The sequence below is a fragment of the Argentina silus genome, assembly GCF_951799395.1.
Source record: "Argentina silus genome assembly, chromosome: 2".
In the NCBI taxonomy this organism is placed as follows: Eukaryota; Metazoa; Chordata; class Actinopteri; order Argentiniformes; family Argentinidae; genus Argentina; species Argentina silus.
Window position 1 is genome coordinate 7,688,478 of NC_139656.1, and position 17,049 is coordinate 7,705,526.

The 17,049-nt window shown below is 41.0% G+C and overlaps 1 protein-coding gene across 4 annotated transcripts in view; it reads left to right on the forward strand.

The window, feature by feature from the left end:
• Positions 1–17,049, forward strand: part of LOC310824283 (calpain-5-like) — a 41,483-nt gene that overhangs the window by 13,786 nt on the left and 10,648 nt on the right. The window contains exons 1-13 of one of the 4 annotated variants that reach the window (XM_083697161.1): positions 5,821–5,972; positions 8,979–9,174; positions 9,844–9,975; positions 11,317–11,525; positions 11,650–11,842; positions 12,182–12,372; positions 12,512–12,589; positions 12,753–12,948; positions 13,378–13,500; positions 14,129–14,331; positions 15,569–15,690; positions 15,880–16,016; positions 16,165–16,849. The exons of 1 other annotated variant lie outside the window; for it this stretch is intronic. In XM_083697161.1, the coding sequence (XP_083553287.1) occupies positions 9,010–9,174; positions 9,844–9,975; positions 11,317–11,525; positions 11,650–11,842; positions 12,182–12,372; positions 12,512–12,589; positions 12,753–12,948; positions 13,378–13,500; positions 14,129–14,331; positions 15,569–15,690; positions 15,880–16,016; positions 16,165–16,347 (1,932 nt within the window). In that variant the 5' untranslated portion in view covers positions 5,821–5,972; positions 8,979–9,009 and the 3' untranslated portion in view covers positions 16,348–16,849. Of the gene's footprint in view, positions 1–5,820; positions 5,973–7,585; positions 7,643–8,978; positions 9,175–9,843; positions 9,976–11,316; positions 11,526–11,649; positions 11,843–12,181; positions 12,373–12,511; positions 12,590–12,752; positions 12,949–13,377; positions 13,501–14,128; positions 14,332–15,568; positions 15,691–15,879; positions 16,017–16,164; positions 16,850–17,049 lie in introns of those variants that run through there. 2 more of the 4 variants (XM_083697162.1, XM_083697163.1) reach the window with 2 other exon arrangements.

Below are 17,049 nucleotides of genomic sequence, written 5' to 3' on the forward strand. Positions count from 1 at the left end.
TCTCAATGATCTCAATGGAAAATAGCCTATTTTTTGTCTATCTCTGTGTTATTTTATGATTTTGCAGTTGTCAGGCAACAGTGACCGATAAACATTCTAGAAAGTTCATTGAAACCAAAAAAAAACAATCACAGCAAAAAACAGAGGTAGTCAAAAATAGGCTATTTTACATGGCTCTTTCTCAATTGTTAGACCTACAATTCCTTGCGCTCCATTGTCCATTCAAAGGCACGTGTCCGCCATCTGAAAAGTCATCCCGTGGATATCTTTGTGAGACAGCATACAGGAGAGAGTGAAATAAAGCATTCTAATTTATTCCTCAATTATCCTACAGTATTGGATGAATGCTTTTCTGATGAATGTTCTGATGGAACTTCTTAGCTGACAGTTGTATTAACCCATGCTGGTGATAATGTACTGAGAGAATCATGACAGCCTCATTACCTGCTTCTCACTGTGGGATCAATGGGCTTTACTCTGAAAGGTGTTTTCCAAAGTGTGTGTCACTTTTTGAAAACATGTAATTACTGATAAGGGCAGTTCCATGTAAGAGGACCCATGAGGACCAAGATGTGAAATTCATCAGAGCATACCAAATTGGGTGTCAAATGAAAGCTAAGAGTCTATATTTTTGGGAAATGAAGTCAGAAATAAATGTATCATCCATCTTCCGTCATAAAAAAAGGAATAAGCAAAGGATTTGACTTCTGGTCAAACATATGGAAAAGCATCTAAGAAAACATCTACCAGAAAAAGTCTGTTAAAGATGTTTAGAAAAACATCAAACCTAATTAATGTTCAAGTAATCTCAAGGTGAACTAATAATAAGTAATATCAAATATTGTTTTGCAGAAATGGTTTGGCTTCTATAAGTTTAAGAACTCACATATGTAAAATATTTTAAAATTTCTCTGCCTCATGACGAGTGAGGAAAATGAAAGCTAACAAAAGTAAGACATACTATACATGAAGGTACTGCAGACCTAGATCTACCAAGTACTTGTGGTGTTTTTACTGATATCGACTTGTTACCTTATTTCTGTTATTTCTGTTACCATAATTCTGTTGTAATACTGCATGTAAATCCACTTCACTTGCTGTAGCTCAACAACCAAAATAGATATTTTCAAACTCAAGGTATCATATCATAGCTGACACCCCACTCTTTCTGCAGACACATTTGAATCTGAATTTGGAGCAGGTATTTAGAGTTTTGGGAAAATGTAGTTACAAAAAGTTACAAAAAAAATGTAGTTTATGGTAATTCTGTTACTAAACTTCTTAAAGTAAATGTGTAAATTGTTAGGAAAAAGTCATTGTGCATAGAGTTGTATGGTTGTATGTAAAACTTTACAATCAAGGCTTTTTGTTTGGCATACATTTGAAAGTGAAAAATCAAGTCCCAGCAACATTCTGTCGATTTGCTGTCGATTTGCCCATAACTCACCATGAATGTAGAGCTTAATTGCTCTCCAGTGGCCACAAAGCAGGATTCCTCTGTTATTGGGTCATTTGTACGTGTTATTCATCGCAAACAGTAAAAGGACATGACTGCAATTGGCAGACAGACTCAATATCATATCCCATCTTGTTTATGAAGAGCTTAACCTCTGGGGTCAGGGTGATGGGTTAAAGTGCTTCGTACTGGTCATAAAGTTAGAATATCATCAGTTCCCAGGGGACAGTGGCTGTTTTGCTTGTAATTATTTATGTATGTTTGTTTTGTAACAAACTTGGCACAATAGGGCAGTGTGAAAGGGTTAGGAAGTTGTAAGGAAGTGACAGAAAGTCTATTTACAATGGCTGCCCACTGGCATGGGTTTGAGACCTACAGTACAGGTACACTGTACAATACTGACTTGGTGCTCTACATTCTCTTCTGGACAGATGCTTTGAGAGACAAACAGCCCTAATGCCTACATTGTAAGACAGCCCCACAGTCTCTCTCTCTCTCTCTCTCTCTCTCTCTCTCTCTCTCTCTCCCCCTCTTTCTTTGAAAGAGAAGAGTGTTTGTATTGGAATTGGATAGGGCTAATATGTAAATACTCTTATTCTACTCTAGATTCTACCATGGTGACCTCTACACTTTTATATTACTTTTAACAGCATATTTACTCAACAAACTAGATTAATAATGACTTATTAGTGAATTTCATTGGTGAAACTTAACAGTATACTAATGTAAATGTTACAGTATGTCAGAGGTCAGAGGTCTGGTTTTACCATAGAAGACAATTTTAGAAGAAACAGTCTTAACTCATCCTCTCTCTAACATAATATAAACTGTCCTTCATATCTCATTGTTACAGATCATTCATATACATACAACAGTTGGGGCTCACACTGCCCAATATAGCCTGTTCAGAAACATGATTGTCTGATCACCATATCAAACAGTATGTTCATGTGGGTGTCTATGGCCCTGTACATAAACAATCCGTACCGTGGCCATTGAGTTGGATAGGTGAAAGCAATATAACTCCCCAGTGGCTCTATGATAGACAAGGTGAAATGTTCAACCTCTTGTTTACATATATACAACTTTCTCATGACACAATTGTCTAGGAATTAATATTTGGATTGGACCTATGCCTTCACTTCTCTTTTATGCCCTAATTGCCTCCGTTGAAGAAGCTATTTCATAATTACCAGACTTAAGAGGGCAAACAAACCAATGTTCTGTAGTTTAGAAAAACAAATGTGTACGATTATAGAATTACAATACGTGTGTTCTCTAAATTTGTCATAATGTGAGTTTTGTCTTCTTAAGGTAATTTCGATTTGTAAAATGAAACGTTTTCAAGTCAGATGCATGCTTTAGATCCATCCATTTGATCACTACTGCCGTACAGTAGATAGGCTTTTCTATGGCCCTGTTCAATGTCAAATCAGAAGTGAAACAGTGCAACTCCTCATGCTGTCGCTGTCTGTTTCCCTCCTTGTTGTGAATGGTGTGACTCAATTTACAAAGCTTTTGTTTGTTATCAAATAAATACACAATGATGGAATACATCCTGAGACAAAACAGACATAATGGAGCATTTATTTATGAATGTCCTCGCATATAATCGGTCATCTCATGCATAACAACAAACCCTCACATACATAACATCGAACACATGAACACAGACGTGCTACCTGGGCAATGTATCCCTGCTCCGTGGATGTGCAGAGTGAATATGTGTCTCTAGCGCCCTCTGCTGAAAGGCTGAAGTACCATCATGGTGAAGTACCAAAAGGATTCTTCAAAGGGTTCTCCCACAGGGACAGCCGAAGAAACGTTTTAGAATTGGAATTTTGTAAGATTGTATTCCAAGTGTAGCGCTGTAGAATGTGTGGCCATCATGACTGCTGTATGAATACAACGTTAGATCCAGAAATAGGCTACTATAAGGTATGAGAACAACACTAGAACAACATTATGGCTTTTCTGCCATCTACTGGCCTGTCGGGTTATGACTGAGTGAAAATGCCGTTATTTGGCACCATTCCCTAGGAATATGTAGGAGTTGCCACTGCAGGCAGCAGAGTGAAGGAATCCACTAGGAGTTTGGAATGAGGACAGGGCTCTGTCTTGTATCTGCCTGCTAAAGGGTGAAGCTGAGGGCCAAAATGATTAGTCAGAGAGGAGGCTGTTATCTCTCTGGTTGACGGTTCAAACAGGAAATCTTCATACTGAGGTCTCAGTCAGTTAATTTAGCTCTCAGTCTCACAGCGTGACTTCCAGTGGACTGACTTACCAAGAATTACCCAAATCAGGGGCATGGAGAGGACTGCTGTGACATTAGTCATGATGACAAGGTCACTAGAATGGGTCCTGGATTTTGAGTAATTACTGCAATTACTGAAAAATGTAGATGTTTCAACACTTACAGTCAGTGTGCTAGCTTTGAGTGAACAGGCAAGAATAGGGTCCAGTGCCAGTTACCCTAGTGGGGGATTTAAAGGAGAAATGAGTTTATACTTAACATGATTGTCTTATGGCCCTTAAGGCGAGCCTCAACAAATAGAGTAGCTCAACATGAGCCTCTCCAGTAAGTGAGTTCACATTATGTAACTCAAACTTCTGCTTTGAATGCATTCAAACGCTGATGTCCTTATGTTTCTGAGACCGGAATACACCAGGGGTTATGAAGAGTTTTCAGACTGATGAGAAGTGGACGTAGGGGGCATCAGCTGATTGTGATATAAATAGCATCTCTGTGGGATACGTCTCTGCCAGCACATAACTGGAAGACTGTGATTTGTTTGCCTTTGAACACAAAGCTCCACATAACTACAGCTGGAGAAAGCGTTAGTATTTACTGCCGCCTGTCTGAGAATGCACCAGAGGCCATATCAAAAAGTCTTTGGGATGACTTCTGATTCATCTTTTTACGGATGTACTGAGTTAGTGTATTTTCTAATGGTGGGAATTTTTGGACAGGACTTGTAAGTTCTGCTTTGGGACATAATGATTAGTTTTAGTTATGTCAGGGTATGTGATTCCCATTACTTCCTGGCTCACAACCAGTGAGTATGCAGTGATGTCAATACCAACGAACTCCACCATCACACAGATGCCATCAGTATGGGAACAACTAGTCATACTGAGTTTCACAATCTACTAGCTGGGCTGGACTGCACCAACTAGTACGGTACGTTCATTATTACAACACATACAGTGCATGATTGCCATACATTAATACTTAGCTTATGGAGTTGCACCACAAGCTTAGTAGCCTCTCCTTTATTTTGGGAATCTCTGTAGGCTGCTTGTTTCACTCCAGCATGTGTTTGACCTAATTTGCTGCAGTCATGCTCAGGGGCACTGTCCCCTGACTGAGTTTTGCCCTGAAACTCAGGAACCCAGACAGCCAGACAGTATCTGTATCTGTCTATGTGCTGGAGTTTCCTCCAAAAGCTTGTCTCATGACTAACTGGGTCCACTAGATTATGTGAATCACCACATAGACAATACAGTACATACAGTAGCTCTGCAATTAAAACAAATTATGGCACATACTGTATTGTGTCCAATTTACTTTTAATTTGGCACCTGTCACCGCTGAATACATACTATATATAGCTGCTTTCCTCCCTGAATATACTGTAGCAGTCATCAATAAGGAGGTCATGCCAACACAGACACCAGTTTCATGACGAAACACTGAAGGGAATTAAACCATATTCCTGCAAGTCACTTGGTGCTCACTCCCTCTCTCCTTTGATAACATCTCAATAGAGAGAACATCAAGGCAGTCATACATGTAAATCCAGTCTCATTGCATCCTAAGCAGCTGGTTGTGTGCTGGTGTGTGACAGGCAGCTCCACTATATTTGCAGCAGGGGAACAGATATGGTACAGTATGCTAACAGTTATGCTATCAATCGGGGGTGTTGGTCTCTTCGGAGCAGAAACAGGAGACGGCCTGCAGTACAAGCTCTAACTCTTCTCACTTTGGCTCTCAAACAAAGACTGGGAATAAAGCTTTGCTCCCCCCTCCTCCCCCTCCTCGCCCCAGTACTCCCTCTGCCTGGCTGCACCCTGAAACTTGGAGAGCCTAACGGCCCAAGGTATGCGTTTGGATAGCATATCTCTCATTCTCTCATCTGAAACCCGGAATGAGCCTGTTAGCCAAGGCCTTGCATAGCGCTTTCTGCCCCAAAGGCACTCGTCTGACTGGTTTGGTCAGTGTGTGTGTGTGTGTGTGTGTGTGTGTGTGTGTGTGTGTGTGTGTGTGTGTGTGTGTGTGTTTTTGGGGGGGGGGGGGTACTTTCCTTCCTGGAGTGGAAAATACCGTTGCTTGTTTTTGGTTGCTTAGTGTTAGACAAGTGATGAAGACTGTTGTCTTAGGGAGGGGACACGAGGACACAACCTACTGCCTAATGTTGTGATGTCCCACCAGATCCTGACAAGGTGTAGAGAACGTGCTGTCTTCTAAACGCTGCCAGTAACTCTTTAGGATTTTAGGAGGACTGATACTGTATAGGTAAGTGTAAGTGTTTGATGAACACACCTTGAATGTTTTATGCATGTTAATGTGTGACTATGTTCAAATTAAACTTGTGAAATGATCAATGCTACAGTATATTCTAGAATAACATGAATTGTAGGAGATCTCCTCAGACATTCTTTTTTAGTCTGATTCTGCCCAATGTGTGTGTGTGTTTGTGTTTGTGTTTTTTGTTTTGAGTCATTGTACCGTCAGCTTCTCAGTAATAGCTGTTGCATGGAATGTTATCTGTCAGATCCTCCATGTAACAACATGTAATGGGCAGATCTGTAAAGTGAAACTCTAACCACATTCATCTCTACATATTCCAACTGTGATGGGATAGATAGATCATATTATTTTATTTTCACTTATCAATGATGCATACCTGTGTACTTACAATGCAATCAACACAGGTATGTTGCAAATGTTACCATGTTAACAATGGTAACAATTACTGTAACTGTAGACACAACAGAGACACTCCACAACAGACACACTCCACAACAGACACACTCCACAACAGACACACTCCACACCAGAGACACTCCACAACAGACACACTCCACAACAGACACCCACCTCATTCTCACCTGCATTGACACAAAAGAAAAACAACCTGTTGGACTACGTCAGCCAGGCATTGACGCACACTGTGAGCTGGAGCTATGTGGAGAACATTACAGAAGTAATCGAAGCAATTAAAACACAATAGGTACTGTTTTGGTGGACTTAATTTCCCCTGTTCGCCCTGTCCGTACACACACACACACACACACACACACACACACACACACACACACACACACACACACACACACACACACAGTGTGGAAAATCCCTCATCATAATGGCTCTTATTCATTCTTTAGTAAAGTGTTATCAAAACGCACATCCTTAGTGGGGTGCATGGTTGAAAAAAGTGTATAAAATTAAAAAGAGCCCACACACTCAATTGCTCCTCCACATACCTTGATTTACAAACCCCAGAAAGACATTTCGATCCTGCAAGGATGTTCGTCAGGTAATTTCCGCCAGAAGTGTACCACCACACCCATATGTATAGACATAGGACAAATGCCACTAATTAAAGTGGTCTATACATATTTAGCCTGAATGAGCTAAACACACTTTTACGAATATTATAACTGTGGCCATTCATATCAGGTAGAAAAAAACTATTACATGGCTGTCATAATAAATACATAAATGAATAAGATGGCATTCTCATTATTTTATAGATCATTGCAGGATCGAAATGTTGTCTGTCTAGTTTTTAAATAACGGTAAATTTTTTGCATTTTAGTGCATTTTGCATTTAGCTTTTTAATTTCTTCTTCATTCCTTAAAATGTAAATACTATTCAGAGATTACATCAGCTACATCTGTGTAGCACCTCACAGTCATCACACTGACATCAATGTGTAGCCATATACAGTTGTATAGTACTATACAACATTACTAACACATTTCAGTCACACAACAATGACACAGCAGCACGCATTCACTGTTCAGTGGCACACCTTGCTATGAGCATACAAAGGCGATACTAATCTGGGTTGCGGAGGTGTTTTGGGGGAGGGGCGAGACAGACAGGTAAAAAGACCTGAGAACAACCTTTTCTTTCAGTAGTCCAAGAGGAGGGTGTTGTCACAACGCTTTGTGAGGTACAGTAGACGTGTTGCTGAGCTTTCTCTAAAAATAACACTGTTACTATTACTACTATAACTATACAACTGAAAGTTTGACAGATATAGGTTCAGTCTCCTCGCTTTGAAAGTGTAAGGAAGTGACAGAAAGTCTATTTACAATGGCTGCTCACTGGCATGTGTATGAGACAGCATACAGGAGAGAGAGAAATAAAAACGTTCTAATTTATTCCTCAATTATCCTACAGTATTTGATTAATGCTTTTTGGATGAATGTTCTGGTGGAACTTCTTAGCTGACAGTTGTGTTAACCCATGCTTGTGATAATGTACTGAGAGAATCATGATAGCCTCATTACCTGCTTCTCACTGTGGGATCAATGGACTTTAAGGTTGTTTTCCAAAGTGTGCGTCATGTATGTAATTGCTGATAACTCATCATGAATGTCGAGCTTGATTGTTTCTTTTGGCCACAGAGTGGAATTCCTCTGTTATTAGGTCATTAGTCTGTGCTTTTCATAGCAAATATTAAAAGGACATGACCACAATTGGCAGCCAGACACAATATCTTATGCCATCTTGTTTACGAAGAGCTTAACCTCTGGGGTCAGTCTTAAAGTGCTTTGTACTGGTCATAAAGTTAGAATATCATCAGTGGCTGTAATGCAGTTAGACAGTAAACGTTTTGTTTCTGTAGCTTTTGTGACAGGTCAGAGTACAGTGAATCCATGGTTGAAGATAATACTGTGTTTCTACTTCTGTCTGTTACATGTCTAATATTGTATATGTGTTATATGTTATTGTATATGTGTTGTATATGTGTTATAATATTGTACAATTGTTATTGTTATAGTAATATGGTATTTCATCCTACCCATATCAGTCTCTTACCCTGATATGATGGAGTTTGCCTTACATAGTATCCCAAAATGATTCCAAAATGACTTGAATATGTATATGTATATAGATGTCCATCCAAGGTTAAAGTTGCAATCTGTAATTCAAACAAGAACAAAGCGGGCTCTCCGTCACTTTTTTGGTAAACAGCTGAAGAACATGGGGCTGGAGAAATGTTACCGCTCTCAATTTCATAGACAGAGCTATGGATGCAAGGACTGACCTCCCATGAGATCAAAATTAACAATATTTTGAAGCTATACAGTGTGTGTGTGTGTTTACAATTGCATTGTTCATAAACAATGGAGTAAAACTATATTTTGGGTTCTGATGATCTAAGCTCATGAGGCATTTAAATTATATCATACAATGGATGTGCTAATTACAGATTACAAAAATCATAGATCCCCTTGTGAGTCTCTGCCCATAAGTAACATGAAGTCTTATTCTGTGGTCAGTTTGCAGTTTGGAGGTTCCAGTGTCTGAACAATGTTTTCCTCAGCAAATTATTACAAAAATCAGCATTACGCGGATCTGAAGAAGGAATGTCTGGAGGACAAGAAACTCTTTGAGGATCCTGAGTTTCCAGTCACCAACGCATCTCTGTTTTACAAGAAACCACCTCCTGGTGTTGTAGAATGGAAAAGACCACAGGTGAGTCTGCAAACCCAAAGATACTTTACCATTTGATTTTGATTCACTTGGATGACTTTATTTGAGGCAAAATACATGGATTTTGCCATGTATTTATCACACATTCTAGATGGGCAGATACAATGAAATCCTCTGACACTTACAGTACTGTGCACAGCATGGCTTTCATAGGGGTTTTTATAGGCTATATTCTGTGACAGAGTATTTCAAAGGTCAATGTGTTTTGAGAGGTTGTCTGAGGATTAATTTGCTGTAGTAGAATATAAGTGTCCCTGGGTTGTGTCATAGTGAATCATGGGGTGCTTCTTGGAAGTGGTAGAGTAAATGTGTGATGTGTACACACCATTTATTACATCTATGTCAAGACTGTCAGGTTGTATGGCTGACTTTGTTGCTGTTCCCTTATAGGAGCGAGACACAGAGTTAGAACTCTATTTAACATATTCCTGTCCCAGTGTTCTGATGACATATTGCTCAAAAACTGGTCTGACAAGGAGAGAAAATAAATATCTTAATGATAAGAGAAAAACACCTCCAGAGAGCTTATACTCATTTAAAAAGAAAACATGCTCTAAGCCAGAACTATTTGACCAGACTTTGTGACTATCGTTTAGTTTTTTTATTGTTTGTTTTACAAAATGAACATATGTACTTTCACTCCTTACACAGGAAATCAGTGATGAGCCACATCTGTTTGTGGAGGGCATCAGCTCCCATGACCTGAACCAAGGGCTTGTGGGTAACTGCTGGTTTGTGGCAGCGTGCTCCTGCCTGGCACTGAAGCCAAACCTCTGGCAGAAGGTGAGTCTGGTTTCCTCTTGTCTGATCACACAGTCTGGAGATGAGTGTGAGAAGAGTGTATGAGAATTTAGTGTGAGTTTCTCAGTCAAAGTATACAGAAAAATACATGATGTTTGGTAACACACATATAATGTTTGTGAATTATGTGGGTGAGATGTACACTACTGCTTATGTGTCATTCCATACAGATGATACCTGACTCACAGTTCAACTTAGTCTGTTTACCTCTCCTTTGCCCTGACACCAAGACAGAATAACACTCTCTGTGTGAACATACAAAACATTCAGTCAGTCAGCCAGTGTGTGAGTAAGGACCATGGATTAGGGAAAGATTAGCAATCCAGCAGTAAGTAAGCATTTTCTCAGTATTGTGTCTCCACATCCCCCTCTGCTCGCCCCCTCCTACTCTCTCAGGAGATACTGTGTCTCTCTCACCACAGTGGCAGGTTGAGCTGCACACTGGAGCATTAAAGCAAAGCAACACAAAGCATTGTTCAAGTGAATCATAGGATACCAAATACATATTGTAATATGGAGTGTTCTTTCTGAGCTGTCAGCATCACACCATATTGGCGGGAATTAAACCAGGCTAATTTCCCACACCCTCAATGCATCCAGCACATCCATCACACTAGTATCTATTGTATTGTACTCTACTTGTAATTGTAATCTAGACTTATAAAGGAAAGACATGTGTTTTAGTTCAATGAACTCTCTGAAAGAATCAAATGACTTCTATCTCTTATTAATGAGCAAGGGGCACATTCTAATAGAAAACAGTTGGCTGAAGAAGCAAAACAAGGGCTTGTCATTATGATGGATGTGAGTGAGAAGCTCTGGGACTCTTCACATGCAGCCTGAAAGGTCAGTGTAGTGAGACAGAGAGAGATGAATGAATCATCTCTTCAGTTTAATGACATTGACATGGGAAAAGTATTGTTCACCATCCATTTATGAGAAACACATGGAAATGTGAGCTTAAACCACAGCTACTTAGTCTTACATTTAAATTAATTTAAATTAAATTAAAACATGAACAGTAAAAGTAAGACTGTCCCATTTAGTGAGAGCAATTGGGTCAGATATCTCGCACATTTTCACACGACAGAGTGAAATAGATAATAGATAATAATAATAATAATAGAGATTCACTATATTAATGTCAATGGCAACACTATGCTTTCCTGACAATAGACAACATTTCATTCCTCAGCTCTTCAGATGCTTGGGCATCACGCTGACATAACTGAGGTATCTTTGTTGTTGCTGTTGTTGTCTGCTCTATCAAACTGCATTGTCCACATTATGGCTGGATGTATGATTCACCTTGTGTGTTGACAGGTAATCCCTGACTGGAATGAGCAGGAGTGGGACCCAAAGCATCCTGAGAGCTACGCTGGCATCTTCCACTTCCAGTTCTGGGTGTTTGGAGAGTGGATGGATGTGGTGGTGGATGACCGTCTGCCCACCATCAATGGGGAGCTCATCTACTGCCACTCAAAACTCAACAACGAGTTCTGGAGTGCCCTCCTCGAGAAAGCCTATGCCAAGTCAGTATTACATTAACGTTCTCAACCCTGTGAACCCTTAGGCTTCATTCCATTGTGTGCTCTCTGGTCTCTATATCTCTTCTTGACCCAAACTTCTCTATGGCTCCTCCCTCCGTGTCTCCAGGCTCTCTGGCTGCTATGAGTCACTGGACGGGGGCAACACTGGGGATGCAGTGGTGGATTTCAGCGGAGCTGTGGCAGAGGCCATCAACCTAGAGGCTGAGGCTTTCCATTCTGACCAGGAAAAACAGGACAAACTCTTTGAGGACCTGCTCAAAGTCTACGACAGGGGAGGCATTATCAGTAGCTCCATTAAGGTCTGTTTTCTCTTGACAAAGTTTTTTCTACTACTTTACTGTAGAGGCCCCAAATTGCTTGTTGCTGACTGAACTCAGACTACTCTCCAGCATGATTTGTATTGTACCTTGTCTTTAACAATGTTTTAGAGAAAACAGTGATTATTCAACCAGAGTTTTAGTAAACAGTATTTGAAACTCCCTTTGGATTATGTCTCATCGGGTCTATTAGAAATATTACTTTCTGTATCACTTTTTTGCACATGCAAATTGGAGCCCTAAGACTTCACTATAGTACCTATGCCTAGGCACTAGATGATGGACACAATAGACTGACTGCTGACTTTGTCACTCTGTCAGGCATCACCATCTGAAATTGAGGCGCGTATGGCATGTGGGCTGGTGAAGGGACATGCATACTCAGTGACGGCGGTGAAGAAGGTGCGGCTGGGCCATGGGCTGTTAGCTTTTTTCCAAAATGAGACCATCTCCCTAATACGCATGAGGAACCCCTGGGGCAAGATTGAATGGAACGGAGCCTGGAGTGACAGGTGAAGCCATTTAGCAGAATTAATCCTCTCCACATAGTGTTCAATCTGTACCACAATCATAACATGGAATATATTATATTTCATTTCAATCTCCCTCTCTTATCTTCTCTCCTCTCCATTCCCCCTGTCTATCATTCAGCTCAGCGGAATGGGAGAAGGTTGGCAGCATGGAGAGAGACAATCTTGGCATCACAGTAGAGGATGATGGAGAGTTCTGGTGAGTGTAATCAAAGATTATAACTAATATCTTGCCTGTTTAGGGTGTGTAATAGTGTTTTTTGTCTGCCTATGTTAATTGGTGTGTGTGTGTGTGTGTGTGTGTGTGTGTGTGTGTGTGTGTGTGTGTGTGTGTCTGTGTGATATGTGTGATATCTCCACAGGATGGCGTTCACAGACTGGTGTAAGTACTTCACAGACGCAGATGTGTGTCGTCTAATCAACACTTCCCTGATCAGCATCCACAAGACATGGGATGAAGTGGTGCATTTTGGTAGCTGGACCAAGCATGCAGAGCCTCTTAACAATCGCTGTGGAGGTTGCATGAACCACAAAGAGTCCTTCTTGCAGAACCCACAGGTACTGACCCCACAACATCCCTTTTTAATCTTCTTAACCTTTTCGCATGTACGTTCTAGACATTTCCAACGCCCCCCCCCCCCCCCCGCCCTCTCAATTTGGATGAGAACTGTGTTGTGCTGTTTCTACTATTGTGAACGTCTACATAAAAAAATAAATTGTTCACATTGAGGACATACAGTTGTAAAAACATAGTCCTATAATTTGTGAAATTTTTTTTATGTGAAATAACAGTGTGGTCAGCTCAATGCTGATTGTTGCGTCAATCGTAAATAGACGTTCAAATGAAGTGTCCGATGACATCGTTGAGACCATACGTTGGAGGGACCACTCTAGACTAGTATCATCCGTTTGAGTGTCTAATTTGTTCTTAATTTTTTGAACTCTGAGTGCCTGGTCCTCATGTATATATGTCTGTCCTCTGTACAGTTCCTGTTTGACGTAACCAAGGAGGAGGATGAGGTCCTGATCTCCCTCCAGCAGCGAGACATGAAGATCCACAGGCGCATTGGGCAGGGAGAGAACCTCACCGTTGGCTTTGCTGTCATCAAGGTAGGAGACGAGAGAGTTCAATTTGAGAATGAGTATAGTGGGACTGGGATGCGAGACTGGGCTGTGTCAAACTTGTTTTGGTAGTCAAACTTGTTTTGTTTAGACCAAATGCAACCTCACACGGGCCAGAAATATTACACATTTGTCAGTGAAACTAAACGAATATCCACTGTTGTGTGCACTGGAGCATATTATTTTAGGTCAATTTCTTTTAGGGGAGAAGTTCTCTGTGACATGTTTGGCTTCCCCCTCTGTAAAAAGAATTTGGCCAGATCAATGGAATTTCACTTTTCTCTTCATCTGCTGAAGAATCAGCAAACCAGTCAGTGGGTGTTTGTAATTATAGGAGGACATTACTTAAAATGTCCAGTTCATATCAGACACAAGAATCACTATTTCAACAAGACCTGTCATCACACATGATTAATATGCACTGTGTGTGCAAGCTGAAAAAACTGTGGAGAGCAGTAATTATTTCTTCTGAATTCACTCACACATATATTTGAGTAGTTCAAGCTAATATATGCGCTGTATATTCCATTACACACAGTAAGAGACAATGAACCACATGGGTGAAATAAACAAATATTTGTCACTACAGTCATTTCCATGTGTTTTTTCTGTTAAGGTGGAACTCAACAGGAAGTACCGCATGCATGACATCCTCACCCAGAGGATCATGGCGACATCTCTATATATCAACGCACGTACAGTGTTCCAGAGGTGCATCCTCTCTAAGGGTCGCTACGTCATCATCCCCTCCACCTTTAACCCAGGGGTACTGGGAGAGTTTATGCTGCGTGTTTTCACTGACGTGGATTCAGGATGCAGGTACTGAGAAAATGATGAAGAATGCATCTAACTGATTAAGTATACCAGTACTCATAGTAATACAGGGTCAGCCTACTGTCATGTGAAATATCATCTTACCCTGAGTTGTCCTCATAGGCCAGTAGTGAAAGCTTTTCCAGTTCTCCGTTCTACACTTTGCTTTTCACAGCACAGGCTAACCGTTAGCAGCGCCCTCTTCAATAGCCAGGATTCCGACAGACCCGAAGTTAGCATTGCTTAAATTATCTGCCCAAATCTCCTCAGAGACAATGGAGAACGGAGAACCAGAGAAGGTTTCACTACTGCAACTCAGGGTACAGGGATGTAGGAAGTATATTTTGTGAGGGAGTGCTGCCTGAAAATGTTGTGAGGGGGGTGAAGGGGAGGCTGTGCATGTCAGCTGTTAAACAAGCAATTCCGGTGACTTTTGATGGGAGAATAACGTAGTGGTTAGTGTGAGTGAAAAGCATGAAATGATCGGGTCTCAGGTAAGTGACAAGGCCTACAGCTGATTTACCCGAGTACACCTGTCTTGACCCGATAAACAGCTCTGATCACAAGAGCGTTATATATAATTGTCAGCATGTCAATCCCAACTCATCCAAACTTGCACTACAATCGAGCAGGAGCCAATGTCAACGTGCACAACCACAAAAAGTGATCACATATAGTGAGAGAGAGCAATGTAATGTCAGATGGAGTAAGGTGAACACCTCACATTTTGGCTATGTCCCCCCCCTTCTGTACCCTGCGAAAATGTTACCTATCATCTTTTAAACAAGAAATTCTGGTGACTTTTGACAAGAGAATAACATAGTGGTTAGTGCGATTGAAAAGTGTAGAATCCAACAGCAGTCACACAATTTAATCAGTAGCATAGATGACATAGACTTCCACATACTGTCACACACAACATCACAACATGGGGCCACACCCCCGTTCCTAAGTAAGATGATATTTCACCTAAACATGAAAATAGTCTAAACCATTCCTTTAAGTATCATATGATGCATCTTATTGATTAAGTATACCAGTACTAGTAGTAGTATATGGATGGAATTTATTGTAAACCCTTATGTCTGGCCCTTTATGCCATTCCCAACAAGACAACTCATGAAACCTGTGCTGCGCTCTCTTTCTCCCTCCCTCTCTCTGTTTCTCTGACTCGCTCTCTCTCTCTCTCAATCTTTCTCTCTCTCTCTCTCTCTCTCTCTCTCTCTCTCTCTCTCTCTCTCAGAGAGCTGACAGAAGACAAGCCCAGGGTGAAGTGCTGGAGTGCGTTCCTTGGCTACCCCCAGGTAGTGACCCATGTCTACATCCATGGAGCTGAGGGGCTGGAGAACCAGGACAGCACAGGGGGTGAGAGCTCTATCTTCAATCTACAACTCACAATCTGACTGTCGGTCTGATGGAACTCAGATCAAACATAGAGATCACACCTATTCTTGTTCCAGCATGTTAACTTACATGGGAACATGAGTCATAATGAGACATTATGGCAGTATTAAACACAGCTTTATGACTGGTTCATTACATGTCATTGTGCAGGTGCAGACCCGTATGTGATAATATCCTGTGAGGGCAGTTCAGTGCGATCCACCATCCAGAAGGACACCCTGGAGCCAGTGTTTGAAGCAAGAGCCATCTTCTTCAGGAAGAAGCCCAGGAAGCCAATTACGGTGGAGGTAAGACAGGTGGTCTAAACCTCAGTACAGAAGGGGGGAGAAATTTATGAATGTGCTGATGAAGTTAGTGGCCTCTACAGATGGTGAAATAGTGTAGCAGTCATGCCGTGGTCTTACCTGTTGTCCCCCTCCTCATCCCCATCCTCAGGTGTGGAACAGCAATGCTGTGAAGGACCAGTTCCTGGGTCAGGTGGTGCTGACAGGCTCTGTGAAGGACTTGACGAGCCCTCAGAAGCTCCAGCTGAGAAAGAGAGGCCAACAGATGGCAGACGAGATGCCTGGCTCCATCAGCCTGCGGATCGTCACCTCCACCCAACTCACAGACATGTGACCACCTCTAGCACTCAGCTGGCTCCTACTTTACCTAACACTGCGTCAGGTCCCTCACAATGACAATGCCAGACAATTCAGTATGGAGCTCATCACTACAAGTCATATGGCTGTCATTTACAGGAACTGGCAGGGACCAAGAAGCACCTTCAAGCATTCTGGATTTTTCTCTTGTTTGTTTTTGCATGACTTCTGAGAGGCTGCTCTGTAAAGAGACAAGCCAAGACTTTTCGAATGACTTTTTAAGCTTCCTTAAACAAATGTGAAAAGGTCAGCATGAACCAAGTGTCAATGCAATTTTTTAGAGACTTGCTACACAATATATATTGACTATAAAGCAGATATATAGACTATAGTAGTATGTATAACACTGCATTCCATTTACAAGTTGTTATCGTTCATATACAAATCTCCGTACCTTTTTTCAAATAGTTGTAAAAACAATAGGTACAGTATTTGCTTAAAAATATTTAACTGTTTATTAAAAGCTCTGAATGTATCTACATGTTCATTTTGGACCAGTGGTCATGTGTTGTCTGGTGTCCTATTACAGAAAAAGTTTAATGTTTTAAGGGCAAAATGTGTGCATCTAAATAACTGGTATGTACTTCCTTGCTTGGAATGAGAACATCAAATGCTTTTCTGAAACAGGTAATGTATGTCTCACTATGGGCTATTGTATATATCTTTTTTTTTTCAGTCC